This window comes from Oreochromis niloticus, linkage group LG16, assembly GCF_001858045.2.
Source record: "Oreochromis niloticus isolate F11D_XX linkage group LG16, O_niloticus_UMD_NMBU, whole genome shotgun sequence".
Classification (NCBI taxonomy): domain Eukaryota; kingdom Metazoa; phylum Chordata; class Actinopteri; order Cichliformes; family Cichlidae; genus Oreochromis; species Oreochromis niloticus.
This window is the reverse complement of record NC_031987.2, coordinates 20,511,777-20,537,996: the sequence shown is the minus strand read 5'-3', so window position 1 is coordinate 20,537,996 and position 26,220 is coordinate 20,511,777. Positions and strand designations below refer to the sequence as shown.

General features: G+C 37.1%; 2 protein-coding genes and 1 long non-coding RNA gene across 6 annotated transcripts in view; 1 reads left to right on the top strand and 2 right to left on the bottom strand.

Moving 5' to 3' along the window:
* Positions 1-13,108, bottom strand: part of piga (phosphatidylinositol glycan anchor biosynthesis, class A) — a 28,280-nt gene extending 15,172 nt beyond the window's left edge. Inside the window, exon 1 of the mRNA XM_019352800.2 lies at positions 13,011-13,108. The gene's annotated coding sequence lies outside the window, so the exon portion shown is untranslated. The remainder of the gene's footprint in view (positions 1-13,010) is intronic.
* On the bottom strand, positions 442-26,001 carry LOC102076210 (uncharacterized). Of its 4 annotated transcripts, none has more exons than XM_025903970.1 (5): positions 16,259-16,422; positions 1,982-2,162; positions 1,213-1,539; positions 865-1,131; positions 449-690 (listed from the first exon to the last, which is right to left on the bottom strand). In XM_025903970.1, exons 1-5 carry the CDS (start codon positions 16,388-16,390, stop codon positions 521-523), a joined length of 1,077 nt encoding a protein of 358 aa, XP_025759755.1. In that variant the 5' UTR covers positions 16,391-16,422; the 3' UTR covers positions 449-520. The 4 variants fall into 4 exon arrangements, with proteins under 4 accessions (XP_019208346.1, XP_025759755.1, XP_019208348.1 ...); XM_019352803.2 differs by lacking the exons at positions 449-690; positions 865-1,131; positions 1,213-1,539; positions 1,982-2,162; positions 16,259-16,422 and adding exons at positions 14,580-14,785; positions 14,956-15,075; positions 15,250-15,513; positions 15,595-15,921; positions 25,758-25,955; XM_019352802.2 differs by lacking the exons at positions 449-690; positions 865-1,131; positions 1,213-1,539; positions 1,982-2,162; positions 16,259-16,422 and adding exons at positions 19,881-21,094; positions 21,265-21,399; positions 21,569-21,823; positions 21,905-22,237; positions 25,758-26,001.
* Positions 971-21,824, top strand: LOC112844178 (uncharacterized). The gene is made up of 2 exons (XR_003216840.1): positions 971-1,044; positions 21,737-21,824. It is a non-coding gene; the product is annotated as an uncharacterized LOC112844178 (long non-coding RNA).
* Positions 26,002-26,220: the final 219 nt, after the last annotated feature.

The following is a 26,220-nucleotide window of genomic DNA, read 5'->3' as shown; positions in this document are numbered from 1 at the left end:
GTGGGACTAATAAAGGTCATCTTATCTTATCTTATCTTATTATACACATTACCCTAAACCCTACTTATTTATAAAAATGAAAAAAACAAAACAAAACAAAACAAAAAAAACCTGGCATCTGGTATATATAGCTCAGACTTTACTCTTCACAAGGAAATCTGATGAATGGCATACAGAGAATAATCTCCTCCTCCTTTAGCTTTCAAAGTAGATGTAGTTTCCATGAGCAGGAACAAAAGATGAAAACTAGATTTTACAAACAGCCAGTATTGCATCAGCAGTGATTAATCACCTCCTTTGGCTCAGAATAAAGTACTTTCATATCCTCACTTTGAGGCTCGTCTGAGTTTGTGTTTGTCTGAGAAGTCACCATTTTACACATTTCCCTCACCGGGAAACCCTTAGCAATGAGAAAATGAAAGATTAAATTATTGGAGAGACACTGTAACAAAGCCAAATATCAACAAACACTATCAAAACTGTTAGTGGCTGATAAAAAGCTGCAGAAAGAGCAACAGAGTCACTCTGGTTTAACCAGTAATGCAGTAAATGTAGCATAACAAAACTCACTGTGAGACGTTCCACGACGGTACCAAATCAGCAAAAATCCAAGCGCCAAAACAACAGGGACCCCTTTAAATAATATCCTGAAAAGGGGGTCCAGGCTGGTTAATGAATATAGATCATTTCCTGGAAAAAGAAAAAAAATACAATAATTGATATTATGAAATGTTCCACAGTTACATGTATCTTGACTATTATCGTCTTTGCATTTAATGTCACAGCACTTTTATTGTGGTAGAAGTACCAGGCAACCCCTAAGATCAATCTTTGCTGAAATAACAATTTAAAATGAATAATTACCAGATGGGCATGTGACAATGACTTGACATATAGGCTCTGAGGGTAAGCTGTCTTTAGTCTCAAGTCTACTGTGAAAATAGTGGACGCCAGTTTCTTTAACCAGGCTGTATGTAGTAGAGATGTTAGTCGTGGTTAAATTTGACAGACACGTTCCATTTTTCCAAGTCCACTGAATGTTAGGTTCTTTGTAGCAGTCAAGCTTTACAACACATTGGTAAACATCTCCACCATTTGGGTGAGTCTCCCTGTGCTGAACAATGTGTGTCCCTGGTGAGAGATGATTTTTGTTAAAATAATGAAACTTCATGAGTACTCAAAAATTGCTGGTAATCACAATGTACAACTTACCACAAAGCATGAGATTCAGAAAGAAAACTGTGTATTGTGGAGAATAAAAACGACAACTGTATTTTCCCTGGTCTTCTTTTGTGATGGTTTTTAAGAGAACAGAACAATTACTGCTGTCGTTATGAAAAAATGTTTCATATCGGTGGGACAGGTTGTCTTTAAAATCTAAGGTCCTATCATTATATCTGAAGATCAATTTTGGTTTCACCCCTCTCTTCCCATCTTCTTCCACTTGCCACTTGAACTCCTTATTCAAATCTCTATTAGGGCAATTGCATGGCAGGAGCACATCGTCTTTCTCAAAGCCTTTAACAGTGATGCCTTCACCTGCGACAGAAAAGATGACCAATCATAAGTCCAGGTATCAGAGTCTATCAAAATATACATTTTATTCAACTCATAATGTAGATTTATTTAATTAAATGTTACTTGTCTAAAGTAAATGTCACGAACTAGGGAAACATAAAACTTGCTGCTTCACTAAAGTGAAATAAATCCGACATTTTTCCATTCAGATTCTTAGTTTGAAGCACAACTGCTGTTAGAGTCACTTTCAGACCAAAGTACACAGACTTTCTCCTCCCAGTGACTCCTCACGGTGTATAATATTAGAACTAAACTGGATAATTCCCTCCATCAGATTCCTGAAGCTTCTAAAAGACCTGACATCATGATACAAACAGAATTCAGTGATTTGGGTTCATCAATACTACTACTACAAAAAACAAACAAACCAAAAAACATAGCATCAAGTTATGAAGTGGCCAACCTTTTAAATGCAAATAATTACTGGGTTTGCAAAGAGGACTGACTTCACATTTAGGCTCTAAGGGGAAGCCGTCTTTAGTCTCAAGTCTACTGTGAAAATAGTGGACACCAGTTTCTTCATCCAGGTTGTATGTGGGGGAGATGTTAGTTGACAGACACTTTCCATCCAAAGTCCACTGAATGTTAGGCTCTTTGTAGCTGTCAAGCTTTACAACACATTGGTAAATGTTTCCACCATTTGGAAGAGTCTCCCTGTGCTGAAAAATGTGTGTCCCTGGTGAGAGATGATTTTTGTTAAAATAATGAAATTTCATGAGTATTAAAAGATTGTTGGTATCCACGATGGATGACTTACCCAAAACCACAAGATTCACAAAAAAAAATCTGTATTGTGGAGAATAAAAACGACAACTGTATTTTCCCTGGTCTTCTTTTGTGATGTTTTTCAAGAGAACAGAACAATTACTGCTGTCGTTATGAAAAAATGTTTCATATCGGTGGGACGGGTTTCCTTTAAAATCTAAGGTCCCATCATTATATATGAAGATCAATTTTATCTCCACCCCTCTCTCCTCATCTTCTTCCACTTGCCACTTGAAGTCCTTTTTCAAATTTCTATTAGGGCAATCACATGGCAGGAGCACATCGTCTTTCTCAAAGCCTTTGACAGCGACAGTGATGTCATCACCTGCAACAGAAAAGATGACCAATCATAAGTCCAGTTATCAGAATCATAATGTTGGTTTTCCTGCTGCATTAAATTATCAAAAATAAACTTGACAAAATAGGAAAACACAGAACTTGCTGCTTCACAAAAGTTCAATAATCACAGAGAAACTGAGAAACAACTTGTGGGCTTTACAGCTCTGCTGTTAGAGTCATTTTCAGATCGAAGTATTTCTCATGGGGATCCAACCAGTGACTCCCAACTGTGCATTATATGTAGGATTTGCTGTATCTTCTAAAAGACCTGACATAATCATAAAAACACAATTCAGTGATTTGAGTTTATCAATAGTACAAAAACAGCACAAAGTCAAGTGTTCTGAAGTGGCCGACCTTTTATTTGCAACCATCGATTTTTTTTTATTGAAAAATCTGGGCAGAAACATTTGGGGAAAATAGTAAAGATACCAATAAAGAGAACAAGAAACATATCTTTATATTGTTTTCTTTCATTGAAGAGTGTGGAAAGACAGTGAATAAATGAAAGAATGCAGGAAATAAGTTATCCATTTATGTAAATCATAATAATTCAAGTAAAATAAAAGTTTATTGTGATTTTGTATCAACTGTGTTTGATTTAATGCCATTAGTCTGCTGTCAGTTCCTGTTTCATTTCTTTGACACTTGAGCTGGTTTGATATATTTATGTGGACTATAATGAGTATAATAAACTAAGTAAGTAACTACTAGTTAAAGCTTTACTAGTTGTTTTCACCTAGTTCTTGTGTAATGTTTAGCTGAGTACATTCCTCCCTGTGAAATATTAACAATCAGCATATTTCACAACTGTACATTTCAAACAATCCATCCGGCAACTCCACATTTTTATTTACCATCCACCCACTCACTAATGTTTGTGTTTGTTACTCTTGTTTCACTTTCTGATAAATCTCCAGTATATCTGCACAGTTGTTTGTGTGTTTCGTGTTTTCCATCTGTTATTCTTTTACACTTCCTGTGATAACTGCCTAAATACTTCTATATTCAAATTATAATCCCTTCCATCGTGACAATTGCAGCGTGGAATTTAGCAACATGTTCTGGTTTAGGCATGAAACTAAGATATGTTTACACAACCACTCCTTGTTACAGATTTGAGTCTTACTTTGTTTGCATTTCTTCAGATTAAATAAAGAAAGTAGGGCTGCAGCATTTATCAAGTATTTCGAAGAATTCGAAAAAAAGAAAAGAAAAATATCACCACAAATTCTTTGCTTCGATGATGTAGCACGCCACTGTCACCATGGAAACCCACATTTGCGACTTAAACCAGGCCTGCAATAGAAACGTATTTAGTAGCAGCATGTGAATAAAAAGTCTGACCACATTAAGCCCACACAGCCTCCAGCTTTAAATAGAAACCCTGATAACACTGATATAACACTGATAACAGCAGCAGTGATGATGACCGCAAAGAGCAAAGGGGCGCAGCTGTTACCGAGACGAGAAAACGTGTTTGTAGCATTCAACACAGCAGCCACGTTCCTGCAATCACCAGTAAAACCTTTAATGGGAAAAAAGCGATCGGAAGCCCTTCATCAAAGCACCTGAACAACAAACTGACGAGAAGAAAAGCAAACTGTAACCGCTCCATCCACCACTGTTTGTTTTAAACACAGAAAAATCTGCACTAAGATTCCAAAAGTTGTATTATAATCTGCAGATGAACTGATAACTTGGTCTGATACCATGTTTAAATTATACAGTTTACTAAAGGCTGACGGCAGCCGTCCCAATTTACACGGAAGCGCTCCTGCAGCAAGCAGGGGTGAGTCTAAAGGGGGGAATGTGGTGTACTACACCATATTTATTTCAAGGCTTTAACATTTTTCAGATTGAAAGTGAAATAATATAAAATATTGTGTTAAACTGCATTAATATTTAAACATATGAAAATAAAAGCTTTTTTAAAACCCAATAAAAATATACATGGGCCAGTAAAACTCTGAGCTACTGACCTGAAGGTTGTTAGGTTGGACTCCGAATTATTGTTAATATTAATTAATGTCTATACCATCATAATGTCTTATTTTCTGCATCACAAAAGCTTTGCATCAAAGAACAGGGCAAACATCAGAATGCTGATATGGTTGTTTCTCTTCATTATAGCCACCAGATTCTCCTTTAAAGGCTTACAGACACAAAGTCACTCATTCACATTCACACATGTGTTTCTACATTTTAAAACTAATGTACAAAAACATATGAAGCCTTGAGAAAGACAAGGTAAAGGTACATTACGTTTGTGCCTTAGTTTACAGTGCATATATCTTATGTTATTTGACTTTGACCTTTGGCTGTACTTGAGTGTATTTATATATTTTTAAATTTAAGAAAATGGGGTTTTTTAAATAAAAATTTTAACATGGCAGATAAATACAAAGGGCTTTGTTTTCTTTTTCCTTTTTTGACAGATATAACAAAAAGAAATTAGCAGTTTCTAAAATAGAAACCAATGAGCAGTTCGTTTTGAAAGTCCTGCATTTTTTTGTCTTTTGACTATTAATAAGACAAGACAAAAATAAGAAAATAATAATTGATAGCTGCATCCCTAAAAGAAAGACATCAAAAGAAGCGGGTTTTATTTTGATGGGCACATCATTGTGGCCAGTCACATGCAATGAAAGACTGGGCTTATACCACTATATGAAAAAAGGAAAAGGGGGCAGATGTTCCGAAGACAGCAAGGTACACAGAGAGACAGGGCACCAGATTTAAATGCAAGCGTGTTGGGGGAAAGTGAAGGAACGGGTGACAACGTAAAAAGAGCGGCCTCTTACTGCATTTCAATGATATTAGAGACTGCAAAGCTAAGTGAAGAATTTATAAAATTAGGAGCTGGCTAAAGTGATACCCTTTTGATTTTCAGCCATTTTCCATTGTGGAAAAGGTTTCAAACTTCTCCAGGCCTTAAACCTGAAATGTGTGTCTCCATAGTAGCAACAAATCCATAACAATACCGCCTTTATGAAAACACTGAATAAAATATTGCTTCTTGAAAAAGCCTAAATTTACAGTTCAGTATTGAATATTACATAAAATAAACTATTAACATTCAAGGTGTGTTTGAATGGCAGAGGTGCAGAAATGTCTGCATGCAGCACAGAGCCATGGCTCTTGTCTGAATGAGTGTCACAGGCCTGAATGTCGCTTGAAGCTGTTTATAATTCTTAACTTTTTTTTATCTGCTCACCACAAACAAGCAAAGGCATACATTTTGGACTTTAACTGTATTTTCATAAGCTTTACAGCTTTTCATACTTCTGAAAACCTTATGGCCATTTATACTACACAAAGTAATTAAGCAGTAAACAATTAGCCTGTTGAACCTCAATGCCCCTAATGAGAGGGAGAACATCTGATTTAACGGGGTGTACTGCCAGATCTATATAGAAGTGTGATATCTACAGAAAGGTCAGAATCTTAGTTAAAAGCTCAAACAAACGTTTCAACCATCACCAAACAGCTAAAACAGCCAAAAATTAAAGAGCAGGTAAACAGATTCCAGAAAAAGATGTGAACACAAAGTGCAAATCCCCCGTTCACTTGAGGGCAGGTACACAGACGAGCCGTCGGTTGCTGAAAGATGACATCTGACACATTCCTAAACTGCAGGTTTCGTCACTCTCAGACCAAAATTCACTCACAGTAAAAAACAAAACAAAAACAACTTTACGTAATTTTACACATTTCTTATAATTTAGTCATGCTGACAGATTTCTTTCTTTGTTGCAGCAGCTTTTTCTTTATATTGAAAAACAGTTAAATATGTAACTTCTTTACACTGACAGAATAGGGAGTTTCACTGATCCAGCCCGCTGACATCAAAGTGGGCTTTTTGTGGCCTGCAATGTAAAATGAGTTTGACATCTCGAGTTTGGACATTAATGAATACTAAAAGCCTATGAGTTTTATATATAATACAAATTGAATATAATTGTACCACATTTAACACATAAGATTAAACAATAAATACTAATAAAAAAACAGAATTAAAAAAAATAATAAAATGAAAGAACTAAACACAAATTTTTGCCTTCCTATACAGGTTAGACCTGAACTCGACCTTTTGTTTTTTTAAACACTCTAGGCTGTTTAAACAGTGGTTTAGTGGAATGATACGGTTGATGAAGAACACATTTCCAATCACGAGACATTAGCAGTAAATGTCTATAGAAAGTTTTGCCACTAAAAAGGAAAAGAATGTGCACTGCTGTGTTTTGCAAATTTTATGAGTCCATTTTTTATCACAGATAAGGCATGGACTAGAAATGTTTTACGATGAAGCTCTGTTAGTCTTTTAGTCCAGGGTTAGCTTTAATCTACGTCTGAGAAACTGGGTGAACGAGTCAAGGTTGAACTAACCTTGATACGTCTTTTAGGATGTCACTTGCTACAAAATTTATTGCTTTGCATTTCTACCCATTCAAGTGTTTAATGTTTTGACTATTAGATAAGAGCTGTGCGAAGTTAACATAATTATGCAACTGTCTTAATATGACTAATAGGAGATTATTTGACATTGGTTGGATGTGGTTTTCATAAGATAATAATGTGTGTACAAAAAAAATATGTGTGAGATATTTTTAATCCAGCAGCTCTGCAAACCTCTCTTACTTGTGTCGCAGTAGACTAGTTTTTACTGTACACTGACTTAAAGATTGACTGACTTTATTGATTTACACTGAGCAGTGACAACAATATTCTACAACTGTGTTAGTGTTAGAAATTTAACACTAAGTAGTGCTGATTTTCTAACACTGAAAAATCAACACTGGCATTTCTGTGCACATTTTCAGGAAATGACAAATATCTCTTTGCATTTAAATAATTTGATTGACATGGAGACGTGCATACCTGCAGACACCACAAAAAACGCATGATTCCTCCAGGGGTGGACTGATGCTCGAGGTAATCTGTACTTCCCAGCATGTGATTTATAATCTGTGTTATGCTGCTCTTCTAATCTTCTCCTTCCAAAGAGGGCTACTTTGTGATGCCCTCTCCGGAACAACAAATATGAAAACACTCGTGGGTTTGGACGCAACTTTTATCCTCTTCTCACAAATCCCCGCTCGGGTCCACCTGTCCTGGTTGCTGTTCATAAATGGGGCGGCCAAAACATTATCAACACCCAATAATCTCACCACACGTCAACACCTCTCTAACACTGTCAGCAAAACCGCACATCAGAAACTTTGCAGCTGATTTGTAGCTGAGTTTCTGCATTTTATGTAACATTTAAAAAAAAGTTGGAATATGAAGAAATGTTTTGACCTTTTGCCTTTATCATTGTCATCCAAAGTAACCTTTGCAGCGCAGTCTGAATAGGCTTGTATCCATATTATCACATACATGTTTGCGCAGTGTGCCCATAATATCAGCGCACAGACAACCCCAAACCGAGAGTACTGCCATGTCTATAAGTTTCCTACTTCTACCCATTAACATAAACCGAATCAAAAAACTTGTGCAGATTTGCGGTCAAGTGAGCCCTCACTTACGAAGTCACAGTCAAGCTAGCCGCCCCGCCAGCCGCACCTAAAATGTGGTTGCACTACTCTTACGTATATTACGGTACGGATGAAGACCGGCTAAGAAACGCAGTCTTTTGTGTCCTGACACTATTTTACTTCAATATCCACTCCCAGTTTTGGTTCATCTCCACTTTTCACCCCATGATCCACAGCCAAAATTACTGTACGATTCAGCGAAAATTAACAATAACATTTACCCAATATACAGTACGGTACTTTTAATATCTTCAACTTTGACCTCAGATTACAGGAAAACTGTAAGAGGTGACGCAGATATTTCACTGGATTCTGACTCTGGGTGACCCCCACTCTTCACCCTGTCATCCACAGACAAATTTACTGTACGGTTTTTGAGAAAATTGATAGTAAACTTTACCCAAATTACTGTACTGTACTCTATATATTCAAATCTTTGACCTCAGATTACAGGAAAACTGTAAGAGGTGACGCACATATTTCACTGGATTCTGACTGTGGGTGACCCCCACTCTTCACCCTGTCATCCACAGCCAAATTTACTGTACGGTTTTTGAGAAAAGTGATAGTAAACTTTGCACATTTTACTCTACTGTACTCTATATATTCCCATCTTTGACCTCAGATTACAGGAAAACACCAATAATAACTATAAGCAGATTATTCTAGTAGCTTTCACTGCATGTGGAATTAGGTTACACAAAGCACACACTTCCACTCTGTCTTCTGAGCGCTGCTGAGCTGTTCATTTGTCATGTCCAGGCATTCAGAATGGAACCAGCAGTTGCAGTTATCACACTGAATCTGTAAACAAATAACATATGAGTTTTCATAAACACATGAAGTAAATAATTCTATGATTTCATAAATTACAATCCTTAACAACACAGAGTCAAATACTTTGTTGTAGTCAAAGGAATTTGCAAAGAAAAGCGTCTGGACTTCTTTAAGTTGCTTGAAGACGTTTCACCTCTCATCCGAGAAGTTTCTTCAGTTCTAAGGTCAAATGGCCGAGAGTCCCAGATTTAAACCCAGTGGGAGTATCCCCCCAAAGAGGGACAAAGGACCCCCTGGTGATCCTCTAATCACATGAGCCAAGGTGTGAAAGCGGCTGTGGGACCTAATCAGCCAGGGTTTCGGGTGAGCTCATTGTGAAACCTGGCCCCACCTTGTCATGTGATTTCCTGAGGTCAGATGGCCCAAGATGTGAGTGGGTGTTAAGGCGTCTGGGGAGGGAACTCAAAACTGGATTATAGATGGCAGACAGTTGGTGTCGTAAACCACCGCCTCTGTTCAAAGATGGTTGCTCACAGTGGACATAGATGGCCTCTTTCACTCCTCGGGTGAACCAGTTTCTGTCTGAGTGTCTGTCTGGTTCACCCGAAAGACAAAACTCCAAAACACAGACTGAACAACGTGGTGTATGCTGTACAGTGCAGCGAGGAATGCCCAGACCTCTACATTGGAGAGACCAAACAGCCACTTCACAAGTGCATGGCACAACATAGAAGAGCCACCTCCACAGGACAAGACTCAGCAGTCCACCTGCATCTTAAGGATAAAGGTCACTCTTTCGAGGATGCCAATGTTCACATATTGGACAGAGAGGACAGATGGTTTGAAAGAGGAGTGAAAGAGGCCATCTATGTCCACTGTGAGCGACCATCTTTGAACAGAGGCGGTGGTTTACGACACCAACTGTCTGCCATCTATAATCCAGTTTTGAGTTCCCTCCCCAGACGCCTTAACGCCCACTCACATCCTGGGCCATCTGACCTCAGGAAATCACATGATAGGGTGGGGCCAGGTTTCACAATGAGCTCACCCGAAACCCTGGCTGATTAGGTCCCACAGCCGCTTTCACACCTTGGCTCATGTGATTAGAGGATCACCAGGGGGTCCTTTGTCCCTCTTTGGGGGGATACTCCCACTGGGTTTAAATCTGGGACTCTCGGCCATTTGACCTTAGAACTGAAGAAGCTTCTCGGATGAGAGGTGAAACGTCTTCAAGCAACTTAAAGAAGTCCAGACGCTTTTCTTTGCAAATTCCTTTGACTACAACAAAGTATTTGACTCTGTGTTGTTAAGGATTGTAATTTATGAAATCATAGAATTATTTACTTCATGTGTTTATGAAAACTCATATGTTATTTGTTTACAGATTCAGTGTGATAACTGCAACTGCTGGTTCCATTCTGAATGCCTGGACATGACAAATGAACAGCTCAGCAGCGCTCAGAAGACAGAGTGGAAGTGTGTGCTTTGCAGTGTTGAGCAAGTTACTTTGAAATAGTAATTCAATTATAGTTACTAGTTACTTCTTCAAAAAAGTAACTGAGTTAGTAACTCAGTTACAATATTCTAAAAGTAATTAATTACTTGGAAAAGTAACTATTGCGTTACTTTTAAAAAAAACAAAGAACGTTTAACCCTCTGGCGTCCAGAGTATAATTGGCCATTTTTTTACTACTCTTGATTTTCCCTCCACATTTTACCTTTAAAAACTATTTACTTTGCCTTGTTTGGTATCATTCTTTTTAGCGCAACCTCACGTGCCTGAATTTACAGTTATGTTCTCATTTTGTCATACTGTATAACCAGAATTGATCTAAAATCAGACAAAAAACATATTAATTGTCAATTTTAAAATCCTATGCACAAGTTCTGCAAACAACAAAGTTATTTGCATCCATTTACCTTTTACACTTTTTTTAAATAACCATTTCAAACTATTTACAGAACAATCAGCTGTTCTGCATTCAATAAGATGCCACACAAATTATTTGTGCCACTCCAAAAAAATAATTTCTGTCCACTATAAAGGAAAACATCACAGCCTGATACCTGCAGGTCTGAAAGCAGCAGGTGTATCACTCCTGTTTCTACCTGGAGACAGCAGTCGCCTCATTGTTCTGACACACAACACAAAACTATCCACAACACTACACACTAACTACACAAGACAACACATTAACTACACACTACAAACACGCTAAACGTCACAAATCTCTCACATCTCAAAACTCGCTCTCTCTCTTTTCCTGCTCTCTCCCTCTCTCTCTCTCTCCGTCACTCCTAAAACTTTTTTTTTTGTTTTTTTTGCTCATAAGCAGAGAGTGCTTGCTAGCGCTAACGTGGTGAAACTATTGAGGAAAAAACGCCACGTATATCTTGTTTATCACGACTCTAGTTTTACGTGGCCTATCGACACAATTTAAAAACTGGTATATATCACCTTGTTGCTTTGTCTTTAAGTGGTCATGTGATTGGCTTACCACGACTACTTTATTCTTCCTCAGTCAAACAGCAGCACTCATGCGATTGTTTTGCCCCCTGAGCTCCAGGTGTTGTGCTGGACAGTGCTCGTGATTACCGTCCGCGGGAGCGCGCAGCTGCTTAAAGCTGTAGCGTCCAGAAGATGCGGTAAGCTGAACACAGCTTCAACCGTCTGTTTGTTGAAAAATAGTAACGGACCGCGTTTCCTTGTTAGTAACTGTAACGCCGTTGTAACGATAGGAATAGTAATTAGTTAGATTACTCGTTACTGAAAAAAGTAACGCCGTTAGTAACGCCGTTAGTAACGCCGTTACTTGTAACGCCGTTATTCCCATCACTGGTGCTTTGTGTAACCTAATTCCACATGCAGTGAAAGCTACTAGAATAATCTGCTTATAGTTATTATTGGTGTTTTGAGGAACACATGTGTAAAACACAATATGTATAACATTCTTGCTTTGAGCACGTATTTTAAGTATTTCCTTTTTGATTTTTTGGGTTGATTTGTGTGATGACAGATAATGAATAACAATATATCAAAACTGTATAATAGTAATCTGAGAAATCTGTAATATGAGAAATGTAATTTCTCACCCCAACCGGTCACAGCAGATGGCCCCGCCCCTCCCTGAGCCTGGTTCTGCTGGAGGTTTCTTCCTGTTAAAAGGGAGTTTTTCCTTCCCACTGTCGCCAAAGTGCTTGTTCATAGGGAGTCGTATGATTGTTGGGTGTTTCTCTGTATGTGTTATTGTAAGGTTTAACTTATTATGTAAAGTGCCTTGAGGTGACTATTGTTGTGATTAAGCGCTGAATAAATAATGTCTAAAACTAAAGTTGCTACTTGAGGTGGTGTGTGAATGATGTTTTGAAAATTTAAATTTTGTGTGGAAAGAAATTTCTTGTAGTTAAGTAAATACTTGAATGAACTCATTTTCTTCAGTAATAGATTAGGATTTAATTTAATCAGAAAACAGTACAGTAATTTGGGTAAAGTTCACTATTGATTTACTGGAAAACCGTACAGTAAATTTGGCTGTGGATGACAGGGTGAAGAGTGGGGGTCACCCACAGTCAGAATCCAGTGAAATATCTGCGTCACCTCTTACAGTTTTCCTGTAATCTGAGGTCAAAGTTGAAGATATTAAAAGTACAGTACTGTATATTGGGTAAATGTTATTGTTAATTTTCGCTGAATCGTACAGTAATTTTGGCTGTGGATCGTGGGGTGAAAAGTGGAGATGAACCAAAACTGGGAGTGGATATTGAAGTAAAATAGTGTCAGGACACAAAAGACTGCGTTTCTTAGCCGGTCTTCATCCGTACCGTAATATACGTAAGAGTAGTGCAACCACATTTTAGGTGCGGCTGGCGGGGCGGCTAGCTTGACTGTGACTTCGTAAGTGAGGGCTCACTTGACCGCAGTCTGTTATGTTTACATTATGGCGACAAACGCCCTTTCGCATTTAACCTTAACAAGCATCAAGCTGACCGCTTTCACAGTCCAAACTGCCTTACCGTGGGTGGAAAGTCAGTCTTTTTCCAGATGTGATTTCATTTCTACATGCTAGCCTCGAGCTAGCCACTTGGCCGCTTGTGTTACTTCTTGGTGTTTTCTACGTCACTTGAAACGTTGTAACTGGCATATGGTTTAACGGTGTGTACCGCCAGATCTTTATAGATGTGTGGTATCTATCTCTAATTGAGCCTCAGAGATTGAGAGCAGAGGCTTGAGCAATTTGCTGGTCTGGAGCATTCAGGTGTGCTAAGACACACACCTGAAGAAACCACAAGACTTCTGGAGGGATGTCCTTTGTACAGATAAGACCATAGTGAGTACCGTGATGGAGGGGTAATTATTTTGGCTTGCTTTGCACCCACAGAACCTGGGTATCTTGCAGTGATTCAACCGTGAACTCCTCTGTATACAAAATGATTCTAGAGTCAAATGTGAGGCCATCTGTCTGATAGATAAAGGTTGGTGGACACAAAATCATGCAACACAACAATGATACCAAACACAAGAGCAAATCTAGTAATGAGTGGCTTAAAAAGAAAAGAATAAATATGTTGTAATGGCTCAGTCGAAAGTTCAGCCCTCATCTCGACTCACTGGCTGTGGCAGAACCTCAAAAAGAGTCACACATGAATGAATGGAAACAGACGGTCAAATATTTCTCTACAGTGATGTGAAAGACTGATAAAGCCACAATAGTAAAACTGGCTATACGATCTTTTGAATCATACTGTGTACTTGATTTAATACACATGCTTTTGTATTTGGCTTATTTTTTAATCCCAAAAAAATGACACGATGTAATATCTGAGGTTTTATTTACTTCATTTTTAAATTATGTCCTGATGTGACTGTGTGTCACATGTCACATTAGTTACAGCAGACATCTACTGCATGTTGTTACTTTGTCACAACAAAAACATTTTTTGTTGATACTGCAGTTTTGCATGCAGGACTTTTATGCGATGGAGTACTCTGAAAGTGTGCTACACTTGACCAAAAAAAAACAACAACAACACAAAAACAGGATCTGTGTTCTTCTTGAAGCATGTGGTGTGCTTGTGTTCATGGTTCATTAAAGAGAAATGAAATATCTGAAAAGGAAATAAAAGTTACCCATCATGCAGTTTAAAAAAAAAAACTTTATTGCTGAACAAAATGTTTGTTTTACTCTTTTTTAAAAATATACTTTTCTTTTTGGTGCTGAAAAAGGGCCACACATTTACATTTCATTACACTTCTCCATTTGTCAAATTTTGACGTACTGTCCAGACTGCAGTCACAGATTCAAGGCTGATGACCTAATTCCCAAAAAGGGACCAGAGCTGCACGGCTATGTAGTACAGTGATGTTTCACAGTTAAGCAACATCATTTAAAAATTTCTTACTTGGCTCCTGAGTGTTTTTTCCTATTAACTATACATTATACGCATTACCCTAAACCTACTTATTTATAAAAGTTAAAAAAAAAATAAAAACAAAAAACAAAGCCTGGCATCTGGTATATATAGCTCAGACTTTACTCTTCCCAAGGAAATCTGATGAATGGCATACAGAGAATAGTCTCCTCCTTTAGCTTCCAAAGTAGATGTAGTTTCCATGAGCAGGAACAAAAGATGAAAACTAGATTTTGCAAACAGCCAGTATTGCATCAGCAGTGATTAATCACCTCCTTTGGCTCAGAATAAAGTACTTTCATATCCTCACTTTGAGGCTCGTCTGAGTTTGTGTTTGTCTGAGAAGTCACCATTTTACACATTTCCCTCACCGGGAAACCCTTAGCAATGAGAAAATGAAAGATTAAATTATTGGAGAGACACTGTAACAAAGCCAAATATCAACAAACACTATCAAAACTGTTAGTGGCTGATAAAAAGCTGCAGAAAGAGCAACAGAGTCACTCTGGTTTAACCAGTAATGCAGTAAATGTAGCATAACAAAACTCACTGTGAGACGTTCCACGACGGTACCAAATCAGCAAAAATCCAAGCGCCAAAACAACAGGGACCCCTTTAAATAATATCCTGAAAAGGGGGTCCAGGCTGGTTAATGAATATGGATCATTTCCTGGAAAAAGAAAAAAAATACAATAATTGATATTATGAAATGTTCCACAGTTACATGTATCATGAATATTACCGTCTTTGCATTTAATGTCACAGCACTTTTATTGTGGTAGAAGTACCAGGCAACCCCTAAGATCAATCTTTGCTGAAATAACAATTTAAAATGAATAATTACCAGATGGGCATGTGACATTGACTTCACATTTAGGCTCTGAGGTGAAGTTGCTTTCAGTCTCGAGTCTACTGTGAAAATAGTGGACGCCAGTTTCTTCATCCAGGTTGTATGTGGGGGAGATGTTAGTCGTGGCTGAATTTGACAGACACGTTCCATCCAAAGTCCACTGAATGTTAGGTTCTTTGTAGCAGTCAAGCTTTACAACACATTGGTAAACATCTCCACCATTTGGGTGAGTCTCCCTGTGCTGAACAATATGTGTCCCTGGTGAGAGATGATTTTTGTTAAAATTATGAAATTTCATGAGTATTCAAAAATTGCTGGTAATCACAATGTACAACTTACCACAAAGCGTGAGATTCACAAAGAAAACTGTGTATTGTGGAGAATAAAAACGACAACTGTATTTTCCCTGGTCTTCTTTTGTGATGTTTTTTAAGAGAACAGAACAATTACTGCTGTCGTTATGAAAAAATGTTTCATATCGGTGGGACGGGTTGTCTTTAAAATCTAAGGTCCCATCATTATATCTGAAGATCAATTTTGGTTCCACCCCTCTCTTCCTATCTTCTTCCACTTGCCACTTGAACTCCTTATTGAAATTTCTGTTAGGGCAATTGCATGGCAGGAGCACATCGTCTTTCTCAAAGCCTTTAACAGTGATGCCTTCACCTGCGACAGACAAGATGACCAATTATAGGTCCAGGTATCAGAGTCTATCAAAATATACATTTTATTCAACTCATAATGTAGATTTATTTGTTTAATTAAATGTTACTTGTCTAAAGTAAATGTCACGAACTAGGGAAACATAAAACTTGCTGCTTCACTAAAGTTAAATAAATCCGACATTTTTCCATTCAGATTCTTAGTTTGAAGCACAACTGCTGTTAGAGTCACTTTCAGACCAAAGTACACAGACTTTCTCCTCCCAGTGACTCCTCACGGTGTATAATATTAGAACTAAACTGGATAAATATGTTGGAGGTGGTGTGAATGTCCAGTGAATGTTAGGCTCTTTGTAGCTGTCAAGCTTTACAACACATTGGTAAATGTTTCCACCATTTGGAAGAGTCTCCCTGTGCTGAAAAATATGTGACCCTGGTGAGAGATGATTTTTGTTAAAATAATGAAATTTCATGAGTATTAAAAGATTGTTGGTATCCACGATGGATGACTTACCCAAAACCACAAGATTCACAAAAAAAAATCTGTATTGTGGAGAATAAAAACGACAACTGTATTTTCCCTGGTCTTCTTTTGTGATGTTTTTTAATAGAACAGAACAATTACTGCTGTCGTTATGAAAAAATGTTTCATATCGGTGGGACGGGTTTCCTTTAAAATATAAGGTCCCATTATAATAGCTGAAGATCAATTTTGTCTCCACCCCTCTCTTCTCATCTTCTTCCACTTGCCACTTGAATACCTTATTCAAATCTCTATTAGAGCAATCACATGGCAGGAGCACATCGCCTTTCTCAAAGCCTTTGACAGTGACAGGAATGCCTTTACCTGCAACAGAAAAGATGACCAATCATAAGTTCAGTATTAAATTGCATTAAATTATTAAAAATAAACTTGACAAAATAGGAAAACACAGAACTTGCTGCTTCACAAAAGTTCAATAATCACAGAGAAACTGAGAAACAACTTGTGGGCTTTACAGTTCTGCTGTGAGTGATTTTCAGATCGAAATATTTCTCATGCATCACAAAAGCTTTGCATCAAAGAACAGGGCAAACATCAGAATGCTGATATGGTTGTTTCTCTTCATTATAGCCACCAGATTCTCCTTTAAAGGCTTACAGACACAAAGTCACTCATTCACATTCACACATGTGTTTCTACATTTTAAAACTAATGTACAAAAACATATGAAGCCTTGAGAAAGACAAGGTAAAGGTACATTATGTTTGTGCCTTAGTTTACAGTGCATATATCTTATGTTATTTGACTTTGACCTTTGGCTGTACTTGAGTGTATTTATATATTTTTAAATTTAAGAAAATGGGTTTTTTTAAATAAAAATTTTAACATGGCAGATAAATACAAAGGGCTTTGTTTTCTTTTTCCTTTTTTGACAGATACAACAAAAAGAAATTAGCAATTTCCAAAATAGAAACCAATGAGCAGTTCGTTTTGAAAGTCCTGCATTTTTTTGTCTTTTGACTATTAATAAGACAAGACAAAAATAAGAAAATAATAATTGATAGCTGCATCCCTAAAAGAAAGACATCAAAAGAAGCGGGTTTTATTTTGATGGGCACATCATTGTGGCCAGTCACATGCAATGAAAGACTGGGCTTATACCACTATATGAAAAAAGGAAAAGGGGGCAGATGTTCCGAAGACAGCAAGGTACACAGAGAGACAGGGCACCAGATTTAAATGCAAGCGTGTTGGGGGAAAGTGAAGGAACGGGTGACAACGTAAAAAGAGCGGCCTCTTACTGCATTTCAATGATATTAGAGACTGCAAAGCTAAGTGAAGAATTTATAAAATTAGGAGCTGGCTAAAGTGATACCCTTTTGATTTTCAGCCATTTTCCATTGTGGAAAAGGTTTCAAACTTCTCCAGGCCTTAAACCTGAAATGTGTGTCTCCATAGTAGCAACAAATCCATAACAATACCGCCTTTATGAAAACACTGAATAAAATATTGCTTCTTGAAAAAGCCTAAATTTACAGTTCAGTATTGAATATTACATAAAATAAACTATTAACATTCCAGGTGTGTTTGAATGGCAGAGGTGCAGAAATGTCTGCATGCAGCACAGAGCCATGGCTCTTGTCTGAATGAGTGTCACAGGCCTGAATGTCGCTTGAAGCTGTTTATAATTCTTAACTTTTTTTTTATCTGCTCACCACAAACAAGCAAAGGCATACATTTTGGACTTTAACTGTATTTTCATACGCTTTACAGCTTTTCATACTTCTGAAAACCTTATGGCCATTTATACTACACAAAGTAATTAAGCAGTAAACAATTAGCCTGTTGAACCTCAATGCCCCTAATGAGAGGGAGAACATCTGATTTAACGGGGTGTACTGCCAGATCTTTATAGAAGTGTGATATCTACAGAAAGGTCAGAATCTTAGTTAAAAGCTCAAACAAACGTTTCAACCATCACCAAACAGCTAAAACAGCCAAAAATTAAAGAGCAGGTAAACAGATTCCAGAAAAAGATGTGAACACAAAGTGCAAATCCCCCGTTCACTTGAGGGCAGGTACACAGACGAGCCGTCGGTTGCTGAAAGATGACATCTGACACATTCCTAAACTGCAGGTTTCGTCACTCTCAGACCAAAATTCACTCACAGTAAAAAAACAAAACAAAAACAACTTTATGTAATTTTACACATTTCTTATAATTTAGTCATGCTGACAGATTTCTTTCTTTGTTACAGCAGCTTTTTCTTTATATTGAAAAACAGTTAAATATGTAACTTCTTTACACTGACAGAATAGGGAGTTTCACTGATCCAGCCCGCTGACATCAAAGTGGGCTTTTTGTGGCCTGCAATGTAAAATGAGTTTGACATCTCGAGTTTCTCGTAGCCTCGAGCTAGCCACTTAGCCGCTTGTGTTACTTCCTGGTGTTTTCTACGTCACTTGAAACGTTGTAACTGGCATATGGTTTAACGGTGTGTACCGCCAGATCTTTATAGATGTGTGGTATCTACAGATTAACTGAGCCTCAGAGAGCGAGAGCAGAGGCTTGAGCAATTTGCTGGTCTGGAGCATTCAGGTGTGCTAAGACACACACCTGAAGAAACCACAAGACTTCTGGAGGGATGTCCTTTGTACAGATAAGACCATAGTGAAGACGTTTGACCGCCTCATACTCAGTGAAAAATACGGTGATGGAGGGGTAATTATTTTGGCTTGCTTTGCACCCACAGAACCTGGGCACCTTGAACTCCTCCATATACTAGAGTCAAATGTGAGGCCATCTGTCTGAAGGATTGAAGCTCGGTGGACACTAGATCATGCAACAGAACAATGATACCAAACACAAGAGCAAATCTAGAAAGGAGTGGCTTAAAAAGAAAAGAATAAATATGTTGTAATGGCTCAGTCGAAAGTTCAGCCTTCATCTCCATTCAATGGCTGTGGCAGGACCTCAAAAGAGCCATGCATGAATGACTCCCTGCAAACCTCAATGAATGGAAACAATGTACAACAAACAGACGGTCAAATATTTCTTCATGATGTGAGAGACTGATATAATCACAATGATAAACTGGTTATACAATCTTTTGAATCATAGTGTGTACTTAAAAACGACACTGTGTGATATCTGAGGTTTTATTTGCTTCATTTTAAAACCATATCTTTTTTTTTTTTATTATGTCCTGATGTGACTGTGTGTCACATGACTGTACATTAGCTACAGCAGACATCCACTGCATGATGTTTCTTTGTCACAACTAGAACAATTTTCAGTTGATACTGCAGTTTTCCATGCAGGACTTTTATGTGATGGAGTACTCTGAAAGTGTGCTACACCGGACAAAAAAAAAAAACAGGATCTGTGTTCTTCTTGAAGCATGTGGTGTGCATGTGTTCATGGTTCATTAAAGAGAAATGAAAGCTCTTAAAAGGACATAAAAGTTACCCATCATGCAATTTTTAAAAAAACAAACTTTATTGCTGAATTCCATTTTACAAATCAATCTTGAAAAAACATAAAGGTGTTGCAAAATATCTGACCAGATCTCAGGTAGATCGTGTGGATGTAAATCACACTCAGTTTCTATTGTCAGTATTGTGTGAACAACACTTTAACCTTATTGTATGTGGTTATTAAACATGTTAGAATTGACATTAAAAATTATACGTTACAATATCAGGATACAAAACTATACAGAGTATTAAACAGAAACAAACATTATCAACAACTTTGTAAAAAACAAGACCAAAATGTTTGTTTTACTCTTTTTAATACACTTTTCTTTTTGGTGCTGAAAAAGGCCACAGATTCACATTTCATTACACTTCTCCATTCTTCAAATTTTGGCGTACTGTCCTGACTGCGGTCGCAGTTTCAAGGCTGATAACCTAATTCCCAAAAAGGGACCAGAGCTGCACAGCTACTTAGCACAGTGATGTTTCACAGTTGAGTTAAGCAACATCATTCACTTATTTCTTGCATGGCTCCTGAATGTTTTTTTCTATTAACTATACATCATACACATTACCCTAAACCTACTTGTTTATAAAAGTTAAAAAAAAAAAGAAAACTAGTATAAAAAAAAAAATTCACAGTGCTCCACGTACCAAAAAGACAGTTACAGAAGAACAAATTACATTTTTCCATGTCATCAAACAAAAGAAGCCTTTACACAGAAACTTAAGTTTGGTAATAAAATATATACATTTTATACATAACAAGTTAGTATTTAAGTTCATTGAGATAAACAATGAGAAAATATGTTGGTACAAATATTAGATTTAGGGAAAATAAAGCCCATAACCGATTAGTGCAGCAATGTCAGAGTAATGTTGAGTAAACTGGTTATGGTACATATAAAGTATTAATATAAAATACGTAAATACGGCACTTAGCATCTGGTATATATAACTCAGATTTTACTCTCGACAAGGAAATCTGATGAATGGAATAGTCTCCTCCTCCTTTAGCGTCCAAAAATAGATGTACTTTCCATGAGCGGGAACAAAAGATGAAAACTAGATTTTGCAAACAGCCAGTATTGCATCAGCAGTGTGTAATCACCTCCTCTGGCTCAGAATAAAGTACTTTCCCATTTTCACTTTGGAACTCGTCTGACAGAAGTCACCATTTTACACCCATTTTACACATCTTCCTCGCTGTAAAATCCTTAACAAAGAGAAAATGAAAGATTAAATTAATGGAGAGACACTGTAACAAAACCAAATGTCAACAAAGATGAGCAAAACTGTTAGTGGCTGATAGAAAGTTGCAGAAAGAGCAGCAGAGTCACTCTGGTTTAACCAGTAATGCAGTAAATGTGGCATTATGAAACTCACTGTGAGACGTTCCACGACGGTACCAAATCAGCAAAAATCCAAGCACCAACACTACGGGGACCCCTGTACAGAATATCCTGAAATAGAGGTTTGGCTTGGTATCTAAAGGTGAAATTATTCCTTCAGGCTCCCCTTCTGAAAAAAAAAGAAAAAGAAAAATTGATATTATTAAATTTTCCACAGTTACCTGTATAATAAGTGTTACTGTCTTTACATTTAATATCAGAACACTTTTATTTTAAAAGTACCAGGCAACACCTCAGATCCATCTTTGCTGAAATAACAATTTAAAATGAATAATTACCAGGTGGGCATGTGACATTGACTTCACATTTAGGCTCTGAGGGGAAGTTGCTTTCAGTCTCGAGTCTACTGTGAAAATAGTGGAGGCCAGTTTCTTTATCCAGGCTGTATGTAGTAGAGATGTTAGTTGACAGACACGTTCCATTGTTCCAAGTCCACTGAATGTTAGGCTCTTTGTAGCTGTCAAGCTTTACAACACATTGGTAAACGTCTCCACCATTCGGGCGAGTCTCTCTGTGCTGAGAAATATGTGTCCCTGGTGAGAGATGATTTTTGTTAAAATTATGAAACTCCATGAGTATTAAAAGATTGTTGGTATCCACAATGGATGACTTACCAAAAACCACAAGATTCACAAAGGAATATTTGTATTGTGGAGAATAAAAACGACAACTGTATTTTCCCTGGTCTTCTTTTGTGATGTTTTTCAAGAGAACAGAACAATTACTGCTGTCGTTATGAAAAAATGTTTCATATCGATGGGACAGGTTGTCTTTAAAATCTAAGGTCCCATCATTATATCTGAAGATCAATTTTCCCTTCACCCCTCTCTCCTCATCTTCTTCCACTTGCCACTTGAAGTCCTTATTCAAATCTCTATTAGAGCAATCACATGGCAGGAGAACATCGTCATTCTCAAAGCCTTTGACAGCGACAGTGATGTCATCACCTGCAACAGAAAAGATGACCAATCATAAGTCCAGTTATCAGAATCATAATGTTGGTTTTCCTGCTGCATTAAATTATCAAAAGTAAACTTGACAAACTAGGAAAACACAGAACTTGCTGCTTCACAAAAGTTCAATAATCACAGAGAAACTGAGAAACAACTTGTGGGCTTTACAGCTCTGCTGTTAGAGTCATTTTCAGATCGAAGTATTTCTCATGGGGATCCAACCAGTGACTCCCAACTGTGCATTATATGTAGGATTTGCTGTATCTTCTAAAAGACCTGACGTAATCATAAAAACACAATTCAGTGATTTGAGTTTATCAATAGTACAAAAACAGCACAAAGTCAAGTGTTCTGAAGTGGCCGACCTTTTATTTGCATGTATCTGTTTTATTTATTAAAAAATCTGGGCAGAAACATTTGGGGAAAATAGAAATGACACCAATAAAGAGAACATTTAAGAGTGTGGAAAGACAGTGAATAAATGAAAGAATGCAGGAAATAAGTTATTAACTTAATATATATTTTAATAAGTTAATAAGTTATGTAAATCATAATAATTCAAGTAAAATAAAAGTTTGTTGTGATTTCATATCAACTGTGTTTGATTTAATGCCATTAGTCTGCTGTAGAAAGTTGTCAGTTCCTGTTTCATTTCTTTGACACTACAGAGGTGGTTTGATATATTTATGTAGACTATAGTGAGTATAATAAACTAAGTAAGTAACTACTAGTTAAAGCTGCTCTAGTTGTTTTCACCTAGTTCTTGTGTAATGTTTAGCTGAGTACATTCCTCCCTGTGAAATATTAACAATCAGCATATTTCACAACTGTACATTTCAAACAATCCATCCGGCAACTCCACATTTTTCATTTACCATCCACCCACTCACTAATGTTTGTGTTTGTTACTCTTGTTTCGCTTTCTGATAAATCTCCAGTATATCTGCACAGTTGTTTGTGTGTTTCATGTTTTCCATCTGTTATCCTTTTACACTTCCTGTGATAACTGCCTAAATGCTTCTATATTCAAATTATAATCCCTTCCATCGTGACAATTGCAGCGTGGAATTTAGCAACATGTTCTGGTTTAGGCATGAAACTAAGACATGATTGCACAACCACTCCTTGTTAGAGATTTGAGCCTCACTTTGTTTGATTTCTTCAGATTGAATAAAGAAAAGACATCGAAAAAAAAGAGCTGATGATAACCTGACTGTGTAAACAGACAGCTCTGACATGACAGTTCAGTTCATCTCCAATAAAGTAAAATTGTTAAAACAGTCAAGGAAAAGATCTTCTGTGACTGTTTACTGGATTTTACAAAGTAGGCGTGTTTGTTTCTGTATCTATAAATAATCAAATTTTTTTAATCAAAGAATTTCTCGATTCTGATGAGAAAGATTTCAGATTTTTTTGGGAGAATGTATATTTGTGCATCTCTGAGGCTTCGCATTAGGTTTGGTCATTACTAAATACTAAAAATGCATGAGTTTTATATATATATAACTACATGTAATTGTACCACATTTAACACATAATTAGATTTTTATTGTTAATTGTTTAATCTTATGTACAAACTGAATTAAAACAAATAATAAAATGAAAGAACTAAACATAAACGATTGCCTTCCTATACAGGTTAGACCTGAACTCGACCTTGTTGTTTTAACACCCTAGGCTGTTTTAACAGTGGTTTACGGTTGAAGAAGAACACATTTCAATCACGAGACATTAGTGGAAAAACTTTCTATAAACATTCACTGCTAAAAAGGAAAACTAACTGTAACTTTTTTGAGTGTTAAAAGATGTGAACCTTAAGTAATCTAATATACTTTACCACAGCAGCCCAGTAGTTACTCCCACTTTACTCCCACTCATAGCTAAAAGTATGATTAAAAAAATAAATAAATAATGTCCTTAAATAAAGGGAGAGCTAAAGCTTTCATGAGTCTTAAAACTTCAGTTTCACAGATAAGGCATGGACTAGAAATGTTTTGCGATGAAGCTCTTTTGGTCTTTTAGTCCAGGGTTAGCTTTAATCCACGTCTGGGAAACTGGGTGAATGAGTCAAGGTTGAACAGACCTTGATACGCCTTTTGGGATGTCACGTACTACAAATTTTATTGCTTTGCATTTCTACCCACTGAGGTGTTTCATGTTTCCGATTATTAGATAAGAGCTGTGCAAAGTTAACATGATAATGTAACTTTCTTAATAAGCCAATTAGAAGTTGCATGATGTAGATTTCATAAGGTAATAATGTGTGTACAAAAAAAATTGCGTGTGAGATATTTTTAATCCAGTTTTGATTATAAAAGAACAGCTTTGCAAACAGCTCTTTTTTAAATGCTGTAGTAGCACATGTAATCGAATTGTTTAAACTATTTATGATTTCGTTACTCATTGAATGTGGTCTTAACTTCATCTCAGTCACACAATAGTACTTTTGGCTACTCCCCAGATGGATGGATCTGTGTTTAATTTGGCACAAATTCTTCATTGGATTTTCTGATCCAGGCTGCCAAGAGTGAGCTCCTGCAATCAAACTGGGGGATCTTTGCACATAAAGCAAACATGTGAAGCACTAAAACCCCTGACCCAGCTCCATCTGAGTCCCATCTATACACAAACACAATCTGTCTAACATATTGATAGCTTTTAATGTGCAGTAAACAAGTAAGTACATTTTTCTGCTAAGATAATCTCCATATGGTATCCAAGATCAAATTTTTCAGTATCATAAGTGCGACTAGAATTGCTCCACCCATGAATAAGTCTCAACTAACAAAGTGTTTGTGTCATACAAAGATAACCTCCAAAGCAGAGTAGCATTCCCAAAAGAAGTGAAACAAATCTAAGCATAACAGCACAACACTTAAAAAAAATGTACAGTGTGACAAATACTGAAAAAAATGTTAAATACACTGTGCTGTGTTTGTAAGAAAAATCATAACATAACATCTTGACCAAAGATGTTTTAGTGGACTTTGGGTTGACGCAACAAGGCTCAGAATATACAAGCAAACTGGGAGTGTGTTGCTGAATACCTCCAAGAGGGCTCAAGGGAACCCAGCTCTGAGGTGAAACAGGGAGGAAAGCATAAAACTCACGACTAGCATTAAGTCTTAACTTCCTAAGTTCAAGAGTTTACTTTTGTGTTAAAAGATGAAATGAAAGTGTGCCCTGTGAACGGACAACCGCTTAACAGATGAAGGTTTTTTAAGCATTTACAGCAAATATAATGCGGAATTAACACTCAAGTAACACCGTGAAGATTTTTTGTGTTAAATCAACACTTTTGAAGTTGAAGATTGACTGACTTAATTGATTAACACTGAGCAGTGCCAATGATATTTCTGCACCGGTCTTAGCGTTATAAATTTAATACTAAGTAGTGCTGATTTTCTAACATTGAAAAATCAACACTGGCATTTCTGATGTGTACATTTTTTAGGAAAAGAGAACGACATAAATCTCTTTGCATGTAAATGATTTGATTGGCACGGAGACTTACCTGCGGACACCACAAAAAACGCGGAGAGAAGGAAAAAACGCATGATTCCTCCACGGGTGGACTGCTGCTCGAGGTAATCTGTACTTCCCAGGGTGTGATTGATAATCTGTGTTAGTCTGCTGTCCTAATCTGCTCCTTCTGACGATACTTTGTGATGCTACATTTTCGAGAGCTCTGTAACTTCTGTGCACCACGATCCAAACCACTCCACTTAGACCTCGCGTTATTGGGAAATGAAAGTAAGTCCTCCCGGAATACCGTCACACTACGCCTATAAAAGGAAATCAATAACTAACGCGGTGAAAGTCTCGCCACCTACTGAGGACAAAGAATATTAAAACACTCTTGGGTTTGGACACTAGAGACTTGCAGCATAAATGTATGCAATACAATCTTATTTGAAATGGGTGATGTTGTAGTTGTTATTGTAAATGTTCTCAATGACATGTAAGCGCGCGCACAC

Coding starts and splice junctions, on each gene's coding strand:
- LOC102076210 (XM_025903970.1), bottom strand. CDS start 16,390: ATGAAATTTCATTATTTTAACAAAAATCATCTCTCACCAGGGTCACAT. Junction 1,540..1,981: donor TAATTATTTGCATTTAAAAG/GTTGGCCACTTC, acceptor TTTCTGTCGCAG/GTGAAGGCATCACTGTTAAA. Junction 691..864: donor CATTGTCACATGCCCATCTG/GTAATTATTCAT, acceptor TTCTTTTTCCAG/GAAATGATCTATATTCATTA.